Consider the following 25,227-nt stretch of genomic DNA (forward strand, 5'->3'; position numbering starts at 1 on the left):
AACAGAGTAAGGATCCTTCTATTAGACTGAGAAATAAGCTCTATTGGCTGAGAAATAAGCGGTTCACCTTGAAGGAATACAGTGCTTGCCTTCAAGTTCTGTGCTAGGTCACGTTCTGGCATCATTTATGCTTTATGAAACTCATCAAACCCAATTACCAGTTATTGTTTTAACCATTATTGGAGAAACCAATTTCTGTTGCCTAAAAGCTATGCTTTATGATTCGATTTAAGCCCAACCTGCTTGAGAAGGACCATTCTTCTAACTTACTAAATGTTGACCTGGAGACTACTGGTACCAGCCTAAAGCAAAGTCGGAATGTTGTTAATATAACCACAGCTCCATAGGTGTACCCAATGAAATGCAAACCAAGTTAAGTCTCAGAGTTTGTACAGTTTTATAGAATGGATTTTGATCTTGTTCCTGATTATACACTCAAAGAAAGAAGACACTGATACAGATGGGAATCAAATAACACTTCATGAGCTACATGTGATTACTGGGAGGTTCATGTAACATGCCCAAACTTTAACTCAAATGTTAGTTGCTGAGCCTCAGCTATGGGAAATTCAGTGAGAGAGTCTTAGAAGTTGTGGTGCCAGAACCACAGTTTCTAAATTCAGCCATGGGGTGTGGACAGTTTTAATGAAGTTGCAAAGTGTCTCATATTGAACCATAAGCCTTCCCTCCTTGGTTTGCTCTGTCTTCTCTCATAGATACAGAATCATTCGTTGGTAACTTTTTTGCTGCTGACTTTACTCTGAAATGTAGATTACATTGTAGTCCTTCGGTGGCACCTAAACACTTCTCAGAAGTCATGTTTTTATTCATAGGTGTGCCTGTTATCACCAACAACTATGCAAATATGACGTAGCTTAAGACTTAGGAATGTAACTTTGAATATGAAGCAAGGCACTGAGACTTTACCTCCTGGAGTTAAAGTCTGAATATGTTGCAATTATGTTTTTGACTGAGCCTGAATTTAAATCTCTGCAAGGCTGGTATGCACAAGATTTGATCTCCTAAAATAAGCCTGAGCCTAGCTTATCACCCAGCACCTGCGTCTCAACTCAGCTTTTTCGTTCTGAACTCATCACCACATATGCAGTAGTCAGTATATACTCAGAAATATAGTAAAATGTGACATTAGAAAACCTGAGGATTCTAGACAGTCACTGAGCTTCTACTTCTGAAAGCCACGGGAGCATGATGCTGTAATAGATTTGGTTTTGTAAAAGTAGATTTGGCTCCCCTTAGAGTAGGAGTGATAAATTTGACTACAGTGGGGACCAAGAGGAGATTATATAAATGAATGGAGATGACCAAGTGGGAACTGTGGCAATCTAGAGAGGAAATGTCCCAACACAGTTCCAGCCAGTTATTGCCATTGGATAATGTGGACAGTGTTGGCGGACAGTTCAGAATTTTTAAAAACAAAAAACACCTTCTGGCTTTGTAGAGGAGATGATATATAAGTAGAATTTTAAAAGGATAAATAGTAGTTATCTATAGAAATGTCGGTTGACGGAGGGTTACTCCAGGCAGAGGAGACAACATAATGCACAAACGTAAGAAACAGCATGATGTCTGTAGCGAAAGAGTAAGGCAGGGCTTCCCTGGTGGCGCAGTGGTTAAGAATCCGCCTGCTAATGCAGGGGACATGGGTTCGAGCCCTGGTCTGGGAAGATCCCACATGCCGCGGAGCACCTAAACCCGTGTGCTTCAACCACTGAGCCTGTGCTCTAGAGCCCATGAGCCACAACTGCTGAGCCCACGTGCCACAACTACTGAAGCCTGCACACCTAGAGCCCATGCTCCACAACAACAGAAGCCACCGCAATGAGAAGCCCAAGCACTGCAACGAAGAGTAGCCCCCGCTCGCCACAACTAGAGAAAGCCTGCGCACAGCAACGAAGACCCAATGCAGCCAAAAATTAATTAATTAATTAATTTTTAAAAAATAAAAGGGTATTAAGGGAATATTGTGAAAAACGTATGGCAATACAGGTGAAATGGATGAATTCTGTGAAAGATACGTACTAAAAAAAAAAAAAAAGTAAGGCAAAGTGTGGTGGGATTGGGTTTGGAGGGATGGGCAGGGGCCATGTCGTAGTGTGCCCCATAAACCATGATAAGTAGTCTGGACTTATCATTTGAAGGTGGTAGGAAATGGCCAACATAACATGGGGTTTTTTGCATTTAGATAAGTTGATCTGGCAACTGCCAGCATGTGGGAGTGGGAGTATGTGAAGGAGTGGAGAAAAAACTGGACGTGGGGAGATCAACTAGGAAACTCCTAGGAGTTTTGGAGAGACATGATGAAGGTCTTGCAAGAAAAGAATTAGGATGGAGAGAAAGGAAGAGATTTCAAAACTATTTTGGAGGTAATGGTACTATAAGCAAGACCTGGTGGTTGACTAGATGTGAGAGGTAAAGGAGAGGGAATTACCAAGGAAGTCCTAAGTTTCTGGCATGGTTCCTGTCTCTTGTTGATACAGGAGAAAAGATGTTTCAGGCTGAGCTCTCAGGACGACTCGGTGACCTCAGGTCAGAGGCGGGAGCCCACAGGCATCATGGACGAATGTAAAGAAAACTGCATTTCGGGGCCTTAGAGTACAGTTCCACTTGGTGATGGTCCAAAACGTGTTCCAGTGACTTGGCAATTAAAAAAAAAAAAAAAAAAGGTGTTTCAGGCAAGAAAGTGAGGTGCCCATTACTCAGCAAATTGTGGTGTCTGCAGGTCATCCATGTGAAAGTATACAAAATAGAACGATTTCATCTGGTTTTGGAGAGGGCATAGGTTTAGGCCGCAGGTAATTTTAAATGAATTAACTGAGTTCTAGCAAACTGGCAGCATTTTAAAGTAGAAAACTTTATTTTTTAAAAAAATTCTGCTTCATAAACTTTTCACTAAATTAATTTGTCTTAGTCAGAGTTTCTCAACCTTAGAACAGTTGATATTTTAAACTGGATAAGTCTTTGTTGGAGAGGCTGTTCTGTCTATTGTAGGATGTTTGGCCGCATTCCTGGCCAGTCACACTCCCGCCTCCAGTGGTGACCAACAAAAGTGTCTCCAGACATTGCCAGCTCTCCCCTGAGGGGTGAAATCATGCCTGGTTGAGAACCATTTTCTTAAACTAAACTGGTCCAATTTCAAGGAGACTGATACAAACCAAATATTAGGTGCACCATTAAAATCTAAATTGCATACATTATACACTGTATGGTGTATGTGAATAGAATGGACTTCCTACCAAATCATAGCATGCACGGAATTTCACAAATGAGGCCAATTCTTGAAAAGAGACTTTATCTAAGGCTTGTCTCTGAATTGAGGATCTGTGAGGAGGAGCCCTGCAGTTGACCCTAATTACCTTCTATAACAAAGGCAAGGAGATTGACCGCTCACCATTATTGAACCTGTCTTTACAGGCAAACAGTATTTTAAGAATACCACTTTAAAGGCTTCAATCAGACTGCCAAAAAAGAATTATTAACCACGTGCCATGTGCTTGGCACTGGGAAAGGGACAGTTTAAACAAATCATAGCTCATACCCTAAAGGAGCTCACTTCTATCTAATTCTCCTAGAAACATCAAGTTAAGTTTTTCATAAATAGAGAGGACCACATTACTTATAATTGGCCTGAGCTGTAGGTTTGGGTGATTTGAGAAATTCTGTGTCAATATGTCATAAACAGAAATATGCTAAGGCCTCACCACTTTTCTCTTCTGCCTAAGTCTAGAAGGCACAGTATGTATTTGACTACTCAATAAAGTCTAAAAATGAAGTCTTCAGGGTACCAGAGCCCTCTGAGTTTTACAATAGATCTGAAATAAGGCTGGCCACAAGGCTAGGAGTGGGACAGCTGCTAATCCTGAAATTCTTTTTATTTTTATGCCCATGATCTGTTTAATTTTTTTTAAAGTGTATATTAAATGATCATTATTATGTTGCTCTTCATTCTCATACAATGTTAGAAGCAATTTTAAATATTACTGACCAGGATGTAGTAATTTCTCGCTAATTACCACAGGGACCCATTGCACACATCATTTCACATGGGTCCTGTTTTGTTGGATGCAGTTGGCAGGAGGGATAATGCAAAGCTGTCTGATGCTAGTTATCAGATCACACATCATTTTATGGTGTCAACATCTGTAGGTATTAAAATATTTTTTCCTCCAGTTGCATTGAATATAATTTTGCACATATTTTGAGTGTTCCACAAAGTACCCCAATCACTTAAACCTGCTTGGCCTCTAATAAATTTATTTAATTTTTAAGGAAATCATCGAGAGTTTAATTATGTGTAATTTTTTAGTAAGCATGTTTGATTATTCTGTGAAGAAAACAAGTCAAATATAGTCATTAAAATTCCCTCTGACGCACTTTCAATTATTTTTAGGAACATGGGTAACCTAAGTTGAACTTTCAGCTTTACCACTCTTGGTTGTGTTACTCTTCCTAGATCAAACCATGATCACCTGCTTAGCTATTCCACCAAACCCTAAGTTTGCGAGCTACTAAATAGGGCAGTATATTGACAAAATATACGTAAATGCCCTGTATCTGAAGCACATATGTGGCCAAACGAGGTTGTACAACATTGCCTGGACATAGTCTTAACATGCATTCATTCATTCAAAAAGTATTTATTATCAACTGTAATAAAGATTAAGGAGGATAGGGGGTATCAGGGTAGAGAGAGGAGGGTGCGGTGCTGGGCAGAGTGGCCTCAGTGAGAAGGTGATATTTGAGAAGAGGAATCAAGGAGATGAGGCGGGGGGAGCCGTATGAGTATCTAGGGAGGAACATTCCAGGCAGAGGAAAGAATCAATGCAGAGTCCCTAAGATGGGAGAGCACTGGCATGTTGAAGAAGAAACGAAGGTAGAGATGAATTGGGCAGTAGTAGCTCACAGTTTTAATTTTTAAAGTTTTTGCTAATTAAAAAAATGCAACTTTTCAAAAATGTATCTTCTACTCAACGTATATGCCACTATATTAATGGTAGTTTGAAAATCCCCAAACACTAGGTGTAGAAATAAAGCAGGCAGCCCTTTAAGTGTAGTAACAAAATTGACTTTTCTGTAGTAACAGAAAAGACTTCCTTTGAGTGCTTACAGGCCAGGCATTTCCTAAGCACTCTAAATGCACTGGGCAAATTAAGTCTCACAAACTAATTCAGTGTAATTTATGGAGTTTACGGAGCAATCTGTTAACTTCCCTGAACCTTAGTTTCCTCATTGCTAAGAGATGATAATAATAGTGGCTACCTTGTTTTTATGTTTTGGTGTTTAAGTGGCATAACATAGTTCCTGACACATAGTAGATACTATATAAATTATTTTAATTAATTAATTAATTAATTATAAATTATTTACTATATAAATTAATTGTGTTGATTGTTACTAGTTCATAATTAAGGGGGCAGCCATTGGTTTAAATAAGAAATCATTATGTTTTCTCTGAGAAGTGACAACATAGTTAAGTTACAAGTTTGTTGATGAACATTAATCAATCCATAAAACTTAGATATTTATTCATTCATTCATTTGGCAAAATATTATTGGGCCTGGTATTGTCTTAGTCACCAGTGAAATAAAAAATAAAAACCCCTGATTTCACACTTACAGGTATGGGGAGGAAATAGGCAGGGAAGAAGACTATCTTTGCAACATAGGTTATTTTGTAAATAAGGATAAGTATGGGGTTCCATGGGAGATCATAACAGGGGCATCTAACCCAGGCATGGGAGGGCCAGAGATGGTTCCTTCTGTGAAGAAAACTCATAGGCAAGTAGGTGCTGGGTAGGTGGATGGAGGCAGCAAGGAGCACAAAAGGGCTGCCTCAGAGTAAACCATGCTAGAGTCCAGACATGAGAGAAAATGGCCAGGCCAGTTCTTCCATTTGGACCCTTAAGAGTTGGCAAATGAGGCTAAAAATGTAAGCAGGGCCCAGATTGTAATGAGGCACACCGGACTGCAAAGCTAGGGCTGCATCTGAGCAATATGGGGATTTAGACGGATTTTAAGCAAGAGAGTGACACGATCAAATATGCATTTCAGAAAGATTGCTGTGATTGCAATGTGAAGAGTGGTCTAGAAGGGGCTGGAATTTGAGGCAGGGTAACCAGGGGTAGATATAACTTAATGTTTTACTGAGAGAAGAAACAGATCTCATTATGAACCTGTTATGTAGGGAACAGCTATGTTTCTTTGTTACAATGCATTGTTATTTGGGGAAATGGGAGGAGAGGATCAATAATAATCGTACTAAAGGAGAAATATAAAACCAACTCATTTCATTTTCAACAGAATTTCTAGGTCGACTGATTCGTAACTCTCTCTGGGATCTCACATCTGTCAGCCTCGAAATCACTGCAGTTTTTCATCTTAGGAGCCATTAGTGAAAAACAAAAATTCAAACATGCAGTGTTTCATAATTCTTCTTCACCGTTTCTTAGTCAAACATCATCCTCGATTTATATCATTCACACTTAAACATGAATGATCTAGCAGGTCATGTAACTGAAGCTAGCATGGACAAATAAACAACCAAGAGTTAATGGAGGAAAGGAAAACTCAGGTTTCAGCAAATTACCGATGCCAGGAGAAAAAGCGTTCGGTCATGATTGAGTGGAATTTTGGTGGCCTTCCCTTATAATTGGGGTTTTGAAGCTCCCATAAACCACACTTCTACGTCCATAATTTCTGAGGTAATATAGCTAAAACCCCTTCATTTCACCTAAATGGCCCAGGCAATTGCAGTTATAATTTAGTTTTTGCTCAAATTACTTCAAAGCTGTGCCTCAAAGCACTTTGAAAACAAAATTATCCTTTTTCCCACGTTCTTCAGTTTATTCTAGAATGACTCACCTTCCTCATGTTGATTCTGGGCTACAGTAGTTATACAAGAAATATGTGAATGCATCCTTATAAAATTTCCAAAGAATTCAATGTTAAAAAACTGGTCAGATTTTTTTTAAAAGCCGCTTTAATCATTTTCCTCTCCATCACTCCATTCCAGTTCCTTCCTCTCCCCCCCTGAGGAAACTCTATGATGGTGGGTATTTATCCAAGTGTTTTCCTTTGCATGCAAGTACACACACACACATATATTCAATTATTTATTTATTTTTAGATATAAAGTGTATGAGACAATATAGAGCCGTGATTAGGTGGCCAGGCTTGGAGACAGATTTGTTACCCGTTAATGGTGCGCCCATGGAAACTTACTGTTCTTCAGTTTCCTCATATATAAAATTGGGATGATAATGTTACATACCTCACCAGGTATGTAGGAAGAGTCACTATTTTGATAAATTTAAAGCACTTAGAACAGTACCTGATAGTAAACACTCAATGAATGTTAGTCATTATTTTAAGTTTTTAAAATACACTAATATTTTCATATATACTTATTTTTCTATGACTTGCTTTCTCAGAACTATGTCTTGGATATCTTGTCTTCTCAGTACATACTTATGTTTTTTAATCTGCTGTATAGTATTCCATGGTATGTGGGTACCAGAGTTAATTCAACCATTCAGGACATTCTGTTTATGGACATTCAGCTTGTTACCCAGTTGGTTTTTTGTTTTGTTTCATTTTGTTATTGTGAACACTGCTTCAACGAAAATCTTTATGTATATGAATGACTATTTTTCTAGGGTGAATACTTATAGGTGGCAAACGAGGTTAGGAGCACATGGGCACACTTTATTTTAATAGATGCTGCCAAATTGACCTCCAGCTTCTATTGCCAATTGTATGAGAATAAAAATTTCCACCAAATCCTCGGCAATAGTTATCAATTTTTAAAAATAAGTGAATAATTTTTATTCCATTCTGGATTTAATCTGCATCTCTCTAACTAATATTAAAGTTGAACACCTTTTACCTGAGAACTTTATGAGAGGGAACTAGTCATACAAAATCCTGGCAGGAATGAACCAGGCATGTATAATACAAAAAAGAACTCCAGTGTAATTTGGGGTTTGAATGAGGGGGAGAGTCTTAGAAGGTGGAGTTGGGGAGGCCAGCTGGGAGTGGAGAGTAAAGGTCCTTACAGGCCATTGTAAGGTGTTTACACTGAATTTTGAGCAAGAAAATAACATACTCTATAGAGAATAAGTGCTATTTGGAATGGACTTTGAATGATGAGTGGAGGTTTCCTAAGACAGGAGAAGGAGGAAGAACCATCTAGTCTGAGGAAGTAAAACTGAGAGATTACGGAAACATGAAAATATGTGGTAAAATCAAAAGCATGGTGCTTATATGTTGAAGCTGAATATAAGGAAATAGAGTTGGACCTCCCTGTGTGATGGAAGTGCTTTGCATGCCACAGGATATTTTTATTTTCATTTTTAGAAAATGGGGAAATATTCATGGGGTAAGGGGACCCTCATTTATTGGGTGCATTCTGTGGGCCAGGTGTAGCACTTGGCACTTTACGTGGGTAGTTCATTAAATTTTAAATGACATCTTTAAAGGAAATGTTATTCACATTGTTTTGCATGTTGGGAACTGAGGCTCAGGAAATGAAATAACTTTCCCTACAGTATACAGCTGGTAATCTTTGTGCCTATCCTTCAAAGCCAGCACTCACCAGATTGGGTGGGTACTATGCACTGTGCTGGGTCCTGGGAAGAAACAATCAAGGTAGCTCAGTCCCTGCCTTCAAGGACAGGGTCTACCAGAAATGTGTTCTTTCTGCCCTTCACTAGATTGTCAGCAAGAACACAGGAAGACCAAGTGACTCAGGCTAGAATCCAGAGAAGAATTTAGACAAGAGAGAAACTAGAGGATGTTTTAAAATGGTAAGAAATAAGAGGGAGGAGAGGATGAGATGAGATGGTGAATGGGGAATAAATATCAACCAGCATCCGTGGTTAATTGGATGTGGGTTGAGGGGAGAGTTAACAACATCCCCTGGATGCCTAGTTTGGGTGGCTGCGTGGCTAGTGATAGCAGGAGCCAGAGGGGAGCAGTGAAAAGAATCTTTGGGGATTAGAGCCAGTTAGAACATTTAAAATAAGTACAGTTTTATTTTGTTGAATTACCTGAAAAACCTTAGTATAAGTCACTGGTGACAAATCCAAAGAATTTTCTGTGGTGTGCTTTTAATTGGAAAAGACATTTATATGTAGAGCCAGTGAGATATTGGACAGTAAAACCTGAAATATCCCTTAAATTTTCACTCCTCCTCCTACAAGAAGGCATCTGTAATTTTGAGTCTCTGTAATTAAATTAAGCATTATAGCTATTATTACTGTTTATTATTCATGGTACAAAGCAACATAAAAGTCCCTGCTGCTTTACACTGTGCAGGAAACACATTTGACAGCTCTGTACTCAGACAACTTCTGCCTAGATTTGTTGTGTTTCTCCTTTATGCTTTATATAATTAGTAGGGCTTCTAGGATTCTAAGACAGGTTAAATAATAAAGGGTACCCTTTGAAGGGTTTGGTTGAATAATTTCAGAGACCTGTTATTGTCTCCATTGATACCCCTTAGAAAACAATGGTCTCTGTGAGATCACTAGAGTAAGATACTGAAGGAAAAAAGAAAACTATTCTGGTTGACAGAATCCTGATGTCATTGCAGCATAATACAAGCTGACATCTAGGGAGAGGAGATGGGATGAAGTATGCCACGCTTAGTGAAAGGAGATTTCCCAAAAACTTCCTATAGGCTAAGCCTTTTTCTAGGTTGCAAAGTCTTTCAAAGAACCTTCCAGTGTTGGTCCTGTCTGCATCACATCATAACCCACCTGCCATAAAAATCAGTGGAGACTATTTGAAGGATGGGCTTTGGTATTTGTCCTCGGGGATCCAACCAGTGTCCAGGTATGCAGGCCTGGTCCATCAATTTAAAAGCCTCACCTGAATCTGGATACTCCTTCTAAACTAGCTTTGCCATTTAAGCCAGGCTCCATCAGCCTTGGGATTCTACAATACCAAAAGGAGATAATGCTCCATGGTACTAGGTCTGTCTTTAGGGTGTTGGCAGGGTTTCAGAGTGAGCAAAAGTGACTCCCCTGCCCTCGAACCTATTCTTCCAAACCTTTCTCTTAACTCAGATCCCTCCTTCCCTTCCCTTTCCTCTCCTCATGCTGCCCTTTGGTGTTCAACAGACCCATCCTTCTTTGATAAAATTGCTCCCCACTATGTCCACTGAAAATTCAAATTCCACAAGGGCTACTGCAAAAACAAACATTTACTGAAGATATATCATGTACCAAGCACTACTATGCATTCTTCAATCTTTACATTTTCCTGCGTCTTAATCAGTGACCAACTGTCTAGGTTTGCCCAGGCCTGAGGTATTTTCTGGGACTTTCAGTACTAAAACCAGGACAGTGTCCATCTGAGACCTGAGACACAAAGAGGTGAGGTCATTTTCCAAAGGTCACACTCTTCGACAGTGATCTGTTACGACTCAAACCGGGATCCTCCTAATCCAAATCCCTGGCCTTTCTGCCCTGTCACACCGGCTGTACTAAGGGTTGGTTTGACGATTTGATTAGGAATCACACTAGATTTTAGTGACTGAGATGTATCTGCATGTTTAAGTGGAGCTGTAATAGCAGCAGGTATGAGCATGAGGGAGGTAATTCTTGGTGGGTAGGTTATCACCACCTCCACAACCCCCCTCCAGGGGGGCCAAACCAGACCTGGAAGCAAATATTGAGAGTCGGCAGTTTTGATATTCCTGCTTCTGAACATTTGCAAGAGGCTCTGCTCCTGGGGGGGTTTAGTGTCACAGAGTGTCATGGCTTGGGAGAGTGTGGGTGGGCAGAGCACATATTTTGGAAGCACAAATCGGTGTGAATCATGATTGGAAGTGTTCCCTGTAACTTGACTTCCCGGGTGAAACCTACCACTCAAAAATTAACAGACCGATTTAAAGATCTCATTTTCTAGGAATATTTTTCCGCACAGCTTTGTTCTGGTTCCAGATGTCTAGTGTCCACATTTGTACTCTTGAAGATGGCTGTATGTATGTGTATGTGTATATGTGTGTGCATGTATGTACATGTGCATATATGTTTATTGAGTGTATATCTATACATATACATGTATGTGTGTGCATGTGTGTGTTGTATTTATCCCAACAACCATCAGGAATTTTTTTTCCTCCTGTTGTTGCCAGAACATTGAGGGTTAAGCAGAGTTACTATAAAGCATTACAACTGATGTGTAGTATCTGTATTTGTTTCCAGTTTTAGTCTCCGGATCTGAAAGGTGGGCTCAGATCAACCAAATGTTAGATCTGTGATGTCTGGCGCTGATTTTTTTCTTCAAGCTTTTGCTCGCTTTAAGTTTTCTGCCCCTGGGCCGACTGCTAGTGCTCTGCATTCTCTACTTCCATGGTTCAAAAAATTTTATATGTATAACTACTCTCACAGGATAAAAATGTGTGTAATTATATACACTTTTTTTCCCCATTAACCTCTTTGCTCTCTTGTAGTGTTTGGTTATTTGATGATTTTCCCCTCTCAAGTTTGCTCACATTATGCATGCTCCTATCAAGAGAATCTCCTGCACACTCTTCCTTTCCCTAACAAAGTGTGACACTGTGGAGGGACTGAGAGAGCAGTTTTTCATGAATAAATGATGATCATTTGTAATTAGCATATCAACCATATATATGGAAATGATGCTTCTAAATTACTTGACTGTGATTAGAAGCAGTTGATTTACCTAAGTAGTTTTAAACCTTCTTCCAACAAACTCCATACATAATTAATTTAGTAAATAAATTTTCTTTGGCTTCCTAGATAATATAAAAGAAACTTCTACCTATTCCAAAGGCAAATGATATTTTGTTGTTGCTGTTATTGTCCTTAAGCACCTGAAGCCCTACAGTAACATGATCACCCAGGAAACAGTTCAACAAACAGCTCACATTTTTTGGACCCTTTTAAAGTGTCAGGTGCTCTTCCAAGTGCCTTGTGTATATTATCAATAAATGTAATGCCCATAATGATTCTATAAAGTAGATACTCTATGATACCCTTTTTACAGATGAGAAAATTGAGGCGTGGGGATGCTAAGCAGCTTGTCTGAGCTCACAAAGCTGCTAAGTTAAGAAGCTCAAATTCAGACTTGGGCACTACTGGCTCCTTAGCAGCCGCATAGCACAGGGAGATCAGCTCGGTGCTTTGTGACCACCTAGAGGGGTGGGATAGGGAGGAGGGGTGGGATAGGGAGGGTGGGAGGGAGACACAAGAGGGAGGAGATATGGGGATATATGTATATGTATAGCTGATTCACTTTGTTATAAAGCAGAAACTAACACACCATTGTAAAGCAATTATACTCCAATAAAGATGTTAAAAAAATACATATATATAAATGTGTGTGTGTGTATGGCTTATTCATTGACTACTGAGCACACAATAGACGCTGGGTACAGAGATAAATGAGACTCATCTTGCCCTCGGACAGTCTAGTGACAGCAGAATGGTTGAAAACTGATAAATTACAGTGCACTGAAATAGATATTAGCATTTAGGCAGGAACAAAGTACTATGGGAGAGAATTAGCATATTTTTTCCAGAGGATAAATGTAATACTTTTTATACTTGCCACTTTTCTTCAGGAAAGGAGAATACATTTAGAACAGGATATTAACATATTTGAGAAAAGGAAAGGATCAAAGAGTCATAAAGGATTTTTTCTGAATACATCCTATAACGTGTGGAGATAGTTCTTTTTTTTTTTTTTAACATCTTTATTGGAGTATAATTGCTTTACAGTGGCGTGTGAGTTTCTGCTTTATAACAAAGTGAATCAGCCATACATATACATATGTCCCCATATCTCCTCCCTCTTGCATCTCCCTCCCACCCTCCCTATCCCATCCCTCTAGGTGGACACAAAGCACCGAGCTGATCTCCTTGTGCTATGCGGCTTCTTCCCACTAGCTATCTGTTTTACATTTGGTAGTGTATATATGTCCATGCCACTCTATCACTTCATCCCAGCTTACCCTTCCCCCTCCCCCTCCCCATGTCCTCAACTCCATTCTCTATGTCTGCGTCTTTATTCCTGCCTGTCCTGCCCCTAGGTTCTTCATAACCGTTTTTTTTTTTTTTTAGATTCCATATATACGTGTTAGCATACGGTATTTGTTTTTCTCTTTCTGACTTACTTCACTCTGTATGACAGACTCTAGGTCCATCCACCTCACTACAAATAACTCAGTTTTGTTTGATAGTCCATTCTGAATTAAACACCCAGTCAATATGGTTTTTTTTAATGACCAAAAATGCTGACTACAGAGCTACACCAAGGCAAAATTGTAAGATTTCCCTCACTTATCCAGCCCTCTTTCCTGGAGTAACATAGTAAAGACACTGTTAAGATGGCATTTACTATTTGAGGTGGTTATAGTCCAGGGCGCTATGTCTAAACACTAATCTGCACATCAGTGACTGGCTGGCTGAATCAGAGTTTTATAATGTCACATGTTCCTAGCTCATATTGCTGTGGACCTTGATATGGCAACTCTGGGATACAGCCTAGGTCTCTATATTTTAAAAGTGTTTAATTTGATTTCTGTGTACATCCAGGTTCAAGAACAACTGGTCTGAAAATACCCATGAATAGGAGAACCACTGATATGATATTTACTTTCTCTTTATTATCTTATTTAAGGCTATGGATTAGTAGGTAAGAGCCTAGTCTCTGGAAACAGATCTCAGTTAAGTTCCATCTGTTCCACTGACTAGCTGGGGACTTGGGACAAATTTCTTAAGCTCTCCATTACCTCTCCATTACAAAGCAGCTAACAGTGCCTTGCACTCAGTAAGTCCTGAATGAATGTTGGAGTATACACACACACACCCCCACACACACACCCACATTTATTATGTATAGACACACACACTCTTAAAATAATATCAAAACACCTTCATGGACTAAAAGCAAAACTATCGTAAGAACAAAATGATCAGTCACAGTTACCTTTGTGGGAAAGGAGTAGGTCTGTCTTTGGCTATATTGGGCCTTTTCAAAGTTGAGAATAATAACCCACTAATAGTGAGCATATAGTCTTATTCTGCTTCTTCACTGGCCAACTCATACACTTTAGAGCTAGGAGTTGACACATCTTATCCTTGTCATTAGTTTCTATCCTTTCACATCATGTAAAAACCGACCCACCATTATCTGAATTAGTTAATCTAAAAAAGCAGAATGAGGTTGTTGAAAGAGCAGTCATCAAGAATAATGAGTTCTAATCCAGCACTGCAACTAACAAATTTATAAAATGGACCAAGTCACAGCCACTCTTGGTCTTTATTTCCTTATGTATTAAGGTGCAAGGAGATAAACGAGGTTGCTTCTAAGGACCTTTGCAGGTATGATGTTCTGAGTTTGTGAGCTACTTAATATTGTACTAACATATCATAACTCAATATCCTTGATATCATTTTATTTCCTGATAACATTATTTGGTCCTTAATCCAAAAGAATGACTGATGCATTTAGGAGCCTATGCATAAACCTGGCTATAGATATTCCTACAATAACTGAGAGGTACAGCCAACTCTCGGTTATCCAACAAAGTGTGTTTTTTTTTTTTTTTTAGAAATTCACCTTATTTTTATTTATTTATTTATTTATTTATGGCTGTGTTGGGTCTTCGTTTCTGTGCGAGGGCTTTCTCTAATTGTGGCAAGCGGGGACCACTCTTCATCGCGGCGCGCGGGCCTCTCACTATCGCGGCCTCTCTTGTTGCGGAGCACAGGCTCCAGACGCGCAGGCTCAGTAATTGTGGCTCACGGGCCTAGTTGCTCCGCGGCATGTGGGATCTTCCCAGACCAGGGCTCGAACCCGTGTCCCCTGCATTGGCAGGCAGACTCTCAACCACTGCGCCACCAGGGAAGCCCCCAACAACAAAGTGTTTAAGCAACTTATCAGCAAGCTGGGTCAGGATTATGTCCATGTAGTCCACACAGAGAAAGAACCACATGAACATGAAGACCTGGGCATGGGCCATTGGGCAACTGATTGTGCACAGATATTGAGATCCCTTTCCAGGGCAGGCATCTCTTCCATCTGAGGTCTAGCCAAGGTCAAAATTTAACAACTGGTTTTTCTATAACAGGGGAGAGAGCACATATTGTGAGCAAATTCATGTATGCAGTGTAATCCAAAGTTCTCTCTTATTAGAGGGAATTCTTAATCAACCAAGATATTGAGTGTACCAAGAAATAGCAGCCATTTTGATAACTCACATTGTGTGGGGGGAAAAAAAAAACTACTGAAAAATCAGAATGCAACAATGTTTAAAAGTTGGTTCATTTATCAGCCACTGACTTGCCAAATTTGCATCAAAGTAACTAACTTTAAAATTTCCCGGAGCTTACTACTCCTGCATGAGATTACTAATGAAACAAGTATGCATCTGGTTATTTACTGAGATCATTTTTCCCAGCTTCCTGAATGAAAATATATTCCTTTATATATTAACATTTTAGAAGATCCAGTTCTTATGGTTTTTCTTCAGTTTAGTATTTTATTAGTTTGTATTTATGCATTTGGAAATGGTAACATTAATAAAACCACTTGAACTCTGCTTTTCATTTTGATTTCTATGTGTGTTTTTTAAAAATTTAGCAGGGGAAAGAAATATTTTCAGGATGGTAATGTCCATTCTTCCTGTGCATTTTAATTTACTTTGGTAAAGGCTCATGGCCAGATTAGGCACTACTATGGAGTAGGTAATATTTCTCTTTAGGGGCTTTTCTTTTTTCAGACCACTTCTCTTTGGTCTAAATTTCCTGGATACCTAGTATACCCCCATGCCTTCCTCACCACCCCTCACCTCCTTAATGACATCCAACTTTTACCAGATGTCTGTTGGAAAGCCTTGTTAAATTAATCCATGCTAATGACTTCCTCAAATTGCAATAGGTACAATAAACTCTTAAAGCAAGAGGATGAAATCTAAAACTACAGAATTTCTTTTAGAAAGTATAGAAAGCTCTTATGGGAAGTATAAAATTCAGGGTTTTTTAATAGAGGAGGGAATTTCACTTTGAAATTGGAAGTTTTCCTTGGTCTCCTCAAATCACATAAGGGCCACGTTTTCATCCTATGTGAAAAGCTGGTGTTACAGGTTTTCAGTGACTGCTCAAACTGAGCTAATTGTTATAAAGGACAATTCCTGAATCAGGAGGATGTGTTTGTGTGTGTGTGTATACACATACATATATCTGTAATAGAAAGCTTAACTGTTTACAAATAAACTATTATATTTCAAAACATGTTTTAAATATTTAGCTTGAAATGAAGCATAGTTTCATTAAGAGTGAGAGAGACTAAGTCAAAAGTAGGAATAAATGATAAACTTTCAGGGCTAAGGGAATACCTGCTGACAGGTGTTTGTTCCTCAGCGTGTATACCTTAACTGATCAGATAGCTTTTTTTATGCATGGAACAGGAACTCCATGGAAAGGTTGTCTGCTTTTTTGTTCTTACTTTAAAAGGGAAAGAAAGGAGAGAAAACTGCCTTATTCTTATTAAAAAGTTATACTGAAGGACTAAAAGCACTCCAGAGATCAATTATAGCTTAAGAAGACAAACATGTGCCCCCCAAAGTATTTATAAAGTAGGCAAAGCCAGTGGAAAAAGAGAGCCACCCAGAATAATCCTCAAGATTTTTCTGAAAACAATTTCAAAAACAAAGTTATTGAGTGTTTCAAATGATAGTCTTATAAACATGCTTATATTTCTTCACATCTGAGTTACCTCTTAGTTTCTACTATACTGCTTAATCATATAATTTGTATTATTTTTAACACAGCATTTTTAGTAGTAGAAATGAAGAAGTGTGACACTCTGCCCAGATCCCATGTGGGTTCTGTGCCCTGGTGGGAAAGACAGAGTGAAAAGATAGAGTCAGACCAGGAGACCTGTTAACTCTGCCGAGCCCGAAAGAATATGAGTCACCGTCTAAACCAAAGATAGAACATTGAGGCAAAATTCTGGATTCAAAGACCGTGGAGTCTGCTTTTTATCAGTTGCTAACTTACTGGGGAGAGCAGCGCTGGGGGTGAGAGAGGTAACCCTGCCAGTTCTGCAGGTCTGAGTACGGCACATCAGCCGTGTTTCTCAGCCATTCTCTATGGCGAGAGCCTGATGGTCCCATGTATTAGTCCCACAGCCCTCCTGTGGCAACTCTAAATAGTAGGCAGAGTGCCTAAACTGGGATAATGGGCCTCCAAAGGTCCGGCCTAGAATTTCCAAGCCTATTAAATGAAAGCAAATAGAACAAAAGCCAAAAAGAAGTCTGGAGACTAATCATCTGGCCTAGAAAACGGGTGAACCATTGTTATTAAAACATATAAACATGTAAGTTTTAATATTAGAAAAGAAACTAGAGAGAAGGGTATGAACAAGCAAATCACCCAGTTTTCCTTTTAAAGGAGAATTCCATACATTAATTGTTAATACATTAACAATTCACCTTGGGGCAAATTACAAAGAAATTACAAGCACACTGAAAACAGAGTTTATGTTGTACATAATTGTCAAAGTTTTCCCCTGCCCATGTTCTTCCAGAGAACTTAGTAGAACATGACTGGTAAAATAAATGCTTAATAAACATCTGTTGAGTGTCCAAGTCAATGACTGGGTGAATAATTAAAGGAATAAATTAATCAGTGAATAAGCCTATTTTCCTAGGCTTCAGCCACAGATAAAAATTCACTCCGCTCAACAGCTATTTATAACCCCTTGCTCTCTATTTAACCCAGACTTGGCAGAGGAGTGGTTATATAAGTTGCCTCCAGGGCTCTCCACAGTCATTTCTTAAACGCCTAGCATCTGCCTGGTTTTCAGACAAATGACTGAAGGCCACCAATGGCTATCTCATTGCTAAGTTCAAAGCCTTTTTTTTCTGCAGTCCACATCCACCTCGCTGAAGCAAATGACAGAATGGAACACAATTCTTAAGTCTCCAAATCTGTATAATAGTCGTAATTAGGAATCTCAAGATATAATTTGTGTGCTTGAAATGCAAATTATTTTTTGTAACTCAAGATAATATTCATTTTAGCCCCCCTTCTCCTTGGCTTGTGAAAATGTAATCTCAACCAATTTTGGGTGGCCTTCTCTGCCACTTCAGTGCCACTCTTCAGTATTCTGGCAGTGTTTAAGCCTATTTCGGTCCCTATCTGTCACACCACACACGTTTCTCCCCCGAGCTTTACCCAGGAAGCAAGTAAAAAAGGCCTTTGCGCTTGGATCCTATAAAATAGGAGTTATGTCATCTACCCTGGGGGTCAGCTGAAAGGGAAGGACTGCCTCCTTTTCTCAGGGTTCTATTATGTCTGATTACAACTTTTCTTCTCTTTTACTACTCCCTAATCCCAACCTGGAGAAACCTTAAAAGGGTTGGGAGGAGCCTCTTTGAGTTTACTTATAGTAAACATAGTTTCCCCAACTACTGTCTGTGCCATGACATTCAAAGAGTATTTCTGAAACTCAAAAGCCAAGAATTGATTTATTTTTTGCTTTCTGTCACATCACATCTATCTTATAGGTATGTGTGCATATCTGATTATATCCTTAGTAAATTTTCCTGAAAGTAAAAATCTTCATTTATAAAGGGTTTATCCAATGCATAACAATAGTGCCCTCCAGAAAAACTGTACCAGTTTGTGTTATATTATTAACAGTATATGAGTACCTTTTCCCTACATCCTTGTCAATACACCATATTTAAAAATACATCTTTACCATTTTTTAATTAAAAAATGAAATATTTTTTCATCTATATTTCTTTAATTATTAGGGATCTTGGACATTTTTTCATAGGTTTATTGGGCATTTTAAAAATTATTATTTGTCCATAAATTCTCTTGCCTATTTTGCTTAGATCTTTACTGACTTGTAAGAGCTCTTCATTTGAAGAATATTAACAAATTGACTGTCGTGTATTGAAAATATTTTTTATAGTTTGTTATTTGACCTTTCATGGTGTGTGAAACATAGAAACTGACCATTTTTAAATCTGATTTTTGTGGGGGGTTTTCTTGGTATTTTTACTTAAGAATTCCTTTTGCATTGCAAGATGATGAACACTGACCTGTGCTTTATTTTAGTTGTTTCAGCATCATTATTTAACAATCCTTTTCCCCTTTGGTCCAAATTTCACATTTATCATACAATCAAGATTTATATATGATGGATCTACTCCTAGACTCTGTTTCATTCTGCTGTTCCTTACTACACCAATAAGACACTGCTTTAAGCATTGTAGATTCTTAATAAATGTTAATATCAGATAGGCAAAGTCCCCATTCGTTACTCTTTTTAAATTTTTTCTGAAGTGTCCAGACTAGTGCATTTACTCTTCCAGGTGAAATTTAGAAATTCCATTCTAAATGTTAGTGTTATCGTTTAGTTCTTCACTGTTTCTCACCCTCCTAACTTGAACCTCCATTCAATCCATCCTGTACCCTAGTGCAGCCTAACCTGCCCATGGTTCAGCTACAAATGTAATAAATAATAACAATGGCAATACATCTCATTTGCCATATCTTCTTGAAATTTCAGACTAAGATTGTACTATGATATTAATTTCACATTTGGCTCTCGAGAAAAGAACATGGAAACTCTCCCCTTTAAGAAATGTCACTGTCTTTTCAGAGTGTGGAAGGAGAACACCATGAGAAAGCTGTGGAACTACTCAAGGCTGCTAAGGACAGCGTCAAGCTGGTGGTCCGATACACCCCGAAAGTCTTGGAAGAAATGGAGGCTCGCTTTGAAAAGCTACGGACAGCCCGGCGCCGGCAGCAGCAACAATTGCTAATTCAACAACAGCAACAGCAGCGGCAGCAACAAACACAGCAAAACCACATGTCATAGGTAAGAGATGCCTTCTTCTATACAAGGAGAGTCCCTTACATGTTTTTTTTTGTTTTTTTAAATATAATTTCTTAGACAGCTCAACATAATTACTAGATTTAATAATCCAAACAAAATCAAACAAATAAAAAAAAATGACCTCAGAAAATATAAACAAGACAGTTGCTTACTTTATGTGTCATTCAGCCATATTCCCTGCCAATGTAAGATATTTTTGAAAAATGATATTCTTTAGGAGGGCCAGGTATACACTATATGATGCCTTTATACAAATTACAAAAATGCAGCCTCTGTGCAAACCCAGATCCTCAGGCACATGGCTATATGACAAGAGTGTGGGCTAGAGCCCAGCCCCCCTCACCTCCTTGGCCAGTTGCCTTTGCACAGTGTACAGACTAAACCGTATAGTACTGATGCGGGGAAGATCCCCTTTAGAATACTGAAACGGTTTACTAGAAAACTGCTCCACTGAAAAGAATGAAGTAGGGACCTGCCAGCGTTTATGCTCTGAGAGATTCTGAAATTCTCTCTGGGTGCTCACTTAAAATGTGTCTAAGGTACACCTGCCTTTTTCTGAATTCCACTTTGTGACAAAGAATGCTAAATCAGGTTTTGCTACATGTTTTTAAGAAAATTCAAAAAAAAAAAAAAAAGGAGAAAATTCAAGAAAAAATGTTAAGAGTGAGAATCACCATCTCTGAAGTGCCTGTTATGTGCTAGGCTCTTCTCACATGTTATTCCTAATCCTCAAAAAACCCTTCACAGTAAGTATCACTAAAACACCATTTTTTTAGATGAATGATATGAAGCTGCAATAGCTTCAGTGGATTCCCCACAACCACACTTACAAGTGGCATAGAATTATTTTCCCTTCTTATTTTGCCAAGTATTTCATCTGCCAACATTAGAAATTCTGGAGTTATATAAATTTTCCTTGCTATCCTTTGGAAGAGACAGTTCATATTGTTATATACCTCTACGCTATGATGTCTGCAAATGTGTATTTGAAATGAGGTTCAAACGTTCTTGGAAAGATGACAATGGGTAATGGTGGTTTTAACTCATTCAATATCAGATTACTATTTGCACACGCTGGATTTGAGAAGAGATTTTCAACTTTTTTGTGCCACTCATGAAAAGAAGCTGCATGGGGAAGTAAAAAGAGTATGGGATTTATTCTCAGAGAGTTCTGGGGATTCAACTATCTTTCTTTTATAGCCTGCTAGTTTTGTTATATATATATCACAGTTTGGTGTCTTTATCTAAAATGACATTCCATTCTAAAAACTACATTTATTTAACAATAAACATTTATTTGTTACCGTGATGGGCCAGGCACTGTTCAATGGGCTGTAGAAACAGCATGAGCAGAGCAAAATCCTTGCTGTCATGGTGTTTACATTCCGGTTGGAGGAGATAGTTAATTAACAAGTAGATAAAAAATATAGAGTTAAAAGAGTGTGCTTTGATAGAGACTGGCTAGGCGATGACCTTCTGTGAGGTGATCAGGGAAGACCCCTCCAAGGAGGTGACATTTAAGCTGAGGTTGAATGACAATGCGAAGCCAGGAAATGAGCAAAAGAAGAGGAGGAAATAGCCAGTACGGTAGCTCTGAGGCAGATGTGAGCCTATTTGACGTTTGAGGAATAGAAAGAAAGCTGAGGTAGTTAGGCAATAAAGAGTGAGAAGGACAGTTAGATAGATGGGGGCCAGGTTATAGAGAGCTTTTTAAACTGCTTAGGGAAGTTAGATGTTATTGCAGTGGAAACCACTGAAGGTTTTTAAGCAAAAGAGTGCCATGATTTATGTGTTAAAAAAATCGCTCTGGCTGCTATGGGGAGAATAGATTATTGCAGGGTAAGAGTAAAGACAGAGACCAATTAGGAGACTATTATATAGGAGTCCAGGCAAGAGATATGGTGGTTTGGACTGGGATGACGGAATGATTTGGATGCATACAGACAAGTCATTTTGTCCGTATCCTTCTTCTCTCTAATCCGTTTCAAACATAAAGGTACTTCACATTTGTACTTTCAGAATTCTTGCAAAGGTCTTTTTGCTAATAATAACAATCCAGTATTCTTCAGTCAAACATTGACACTCTTTTCCTGAACTCATTTTTTCTTCCATTCTCAATAATACAGACATGTACCAATTCTCCTAAATTGTTTTACCACACTGGCCCATAGTAAAATTGTTTTAAAGTGTTTTAAAAGAAGTATGTTGCCATTCCGACTTCTGAGGTCTTACTAAAAGCTTCCAGTATTTATGCTCATTCAGTCATCTTTGGAAGGATACAACTTGGCCATAAATACTGCTGGGCCGTATACTCAATTCCATTTCTCTGTTCCATCAGTCTTCATTAAATCACTTGAGAATTTCCTACTGTTTCATTATCGAAGAGTAACATTTTTAATAAAAGGCATTTAAAACCATGTTTATTTCTTGCACAGGATATGGTAAAGCTCTGTTTAAGTGAACATGAAATTTATATCTATGCCTGCCAAGACAGCACTTGTAGTACACAGGATCATGGACCCTTGAGATGAAACTGTAGTGACCATTTCAAGTACAAGCAAGGTACAACTCAGTCATGTCATCCATGGATTTTATGGTGGATTCAGTCAAAGAGACCTACATTAGCTCTTGTTCAACTTTTAATTAATTAGATTTTTTAAGGATTAAATGGGATTTGTTACACTTGCTAACTCATACTGTGGTTGCTTTTGAGAAGAGATCTGAAACTATTTACTTTGAACAGATCTCTGATTTTTTTTTTTTTAAGTTTGACAAGTCAAGCAAAGACCAGGTAAAGCAAAAATACTTGTCAGATATTGTCTTACTATTTATCACATGAAATGTAACTTCTGTTCTATAAATTAGAAATAATATTTTGTCTGAGATGGTAGAAGTTATTAAGTAACTAGCAATGGTCAGTGGTGCATACAGATGGAAAATAGGTTGAATGCAAGTAGTGTGTGGAAAACGTGTCTTATGCCTACTTTTAATTTTAAACTTCTGAAGTGAATCTCAGTTGTCTTTTTCCCTAACTTCCATCTTTGTTAATCAGGAAGAATATACTACATTTCTTAAATGTAGTAAATATGATCACTACATAATTACATTACAGAAACCTAAGCAGATAATATGAATATAGGTTTTTTTTTTTAATACTGTACCCACTTTTTTTGAGAAAGTGTCACATTTATTCAGCTTTAAGCATTTTTTTTCTTTTTCTTTTTTTACTGAAGTGTAGTTGGCTTTGATTATTAAGTTTTAGGCATACAGCATACTGATTTGACATTTATATACATTATAAATTGATCATCACAATAAGTTTAGTTACTACCTGTCACCATACAATGTTATTACAGTATTATTGACTATATCCCCTATGCTATACATTGTCCCATGATTTATTTATTTTATAACTGGAAGCTTGTACTTCTTAATCCCCTTCACCTATTTTGTCCCCCACCCCATAAGTATCTCATTTATTTTATTTTGTTTTATTTATTTTTATTTTTGGCTGCATTGGGTCTTCGTTGCTGCCTGTGGGCTTTCTCTAGTTGCGGCGAGCAGGGGCTACTCTTCGTTGTAGTGCGCGGGCTTCTCATTGCGGTGGCTTCTCTTGTTGCGGAGCATGGGCTCTAGGCACGCGGGCTTCAGTAGTTGTGGCACGCAGGCTCAGTAGTTGTGGCTCGCGGGCTCTAGAGCGCAGGCTCAGTAGTTGTGGTGCACGGGCTTAGTTGCTCCGCGGCATGTGGGATCCTCCCGGACCAGGGCTCGAACCCGTGTCCCCTGCATTGGCAGGTGGATTCTCAACCACTGCGCCACCAGGGAAGCCCAGCATCTCATTTTGAAAAGTGTGACTTATATAAATCCATATTTCACTCAGATTCCCAAAGAATAAAAGTAAGAAGGAGGAGGAATACTTTTTGAGATGTCACTATTCTGAGGAAGTCAAGACCAAAAGCTTGTTTAATTTCTCTGACCTTCTATTGGCGGATCCAGGGTGAAGAATTCATTTACACTCAAATACAGGCTGCATCTTAGCGGATTTACAAAGCAGCCGGCCTTTGCCAGTAGCCTCACTGACTTTCTTTTTCCTCTTGCTCTTCAGGCCCCCCCTTCCCTTATTTTATCCGCTATTTATTGTTCTATACCTTCCATTTCCACTGCCACAGCCACGGGCCTCATGGTCTGATCCAGGCAACCACTGCCAGAACTGCCAGCCCACTTACTGAGAGGTCCCAAAGGACGACTCTCATAACACTGAATTCAAGGAACCCAGAGTTATCAAGCAGAAAACTGCACCAGAAATAATACTCATAATGCTGGATAAAATTTATTAAGAAATTAGGGTATGCCAAGAACTCTTCTAAATGCTTCATGTATATAGAATTACTTAATCTTTACAATAACCCTATGAGTATTAGGTACTATTTTAATCTCTTTTTAAAGAAGGAAACTGAGTCATGTAGGATTTTTTAAAGTCTACTTATTTCACAGCTAAGAAGTTATGGGGCCATGATTCAAACCCAGGGATATGGGCTTCAAAGCCTCTTTCTTTTAACAGCTGCGCTGCTCTACCTCCTTCTTCAATGGCACCTGCCCTTTCACATCCCATCCCGCCTCACAGACACATTCACATGAGCTTTCCAGGAATTCAGTCTCACACTGCTTAGAGTTGGTGCTAACCCTCACCACTTACCTCTAAAACAGTGCCCTGTGCTTCAAAGTACTTCGTCATTACAGCTCTGTTAGTTTCCTGTTACTGCCCTAAAAATTACAAAACACATTTAATGGCTTAAAAGAATACAAATTAATTTTCTTGTAATAATGTAAGACAGAAGCCCAAGACAGTCTCACTGGCCTTTCAGAGGCTCTAGGGGAAGATTCATTTCCTTGCCTTTTCCACCTTCTAGGGGATGCCTGCATTCCTTGCCTCCTGGTTCCATTCCGCATCCTCCAAACCACCAGTGATGGTCGAGTCCTCACATTGCATCACTCTGACCTCTGCTTCTGTCATCCCATCCCCTTCCCTGAGTCTTTCTTCTCTCACCGTCTTCCACTTCTAATTACATTGGACCCACCTGGACAATTCAGGATACTCTCCCTATTTTAACATCAGCTGTTTAGCAAGCTTACTTCCATCTACAACTTTAATTTCCCTTACCATGGAATCTAACATATTCACAGGTTCTGGGGATTAGAACGTGGACATATTTCAGGGGCCATTATTCTGCCTACCACAGTGGCTCACTGAAAAATTAGCAAAGCAATTTGATCAACAAAATTTAAACTAATGTGGAAATGAGGCTTTTATTTTTTTAA

At 38.8% G+C, this 25,227-nt stretch overlaps 1 protein-coding gene across 6 annotated transcripts in view; it reads left to right on the top strand.

Moving 5' to 3' along the window:
- The window catches only part of LIN7A (lin-7 homolog A, crumbs cell polarity complex component), a 318,473-nt gene that overhangs the window by 184,974 nt on the left and 108,272 nt on the right, over positions 1-25,227 (top strand). For all 6 annotated transcript variants that reach the window (XM_082419003.1, XM_082419004.1, XM_082419000.1 and 3 more), the window contains one exon: positions 19,672-19,890. In XM_082419003.1, the coding sequence (XP_082275129.1) occupies positions 19,672-19,890 (219 nt within the window). The remainder of the gene's footprint in view (positions 1-19,671; positions 19,891-25,227) is intronic.

The sequence above is a fragment of the Balaenoptera physalus genome, assembly GCF_965194825.1.
Source record: "Balaenoptera physalus genome assembly, chromosome: 13".
Classification (NCBI taxonomy): domain Eukaryota; kingdom Metazoa; phylum Chordata; class Mammalia; order Artiodactyla; family Balaenopteridae; genus Balaenoptera; species Balaenoptera physalus.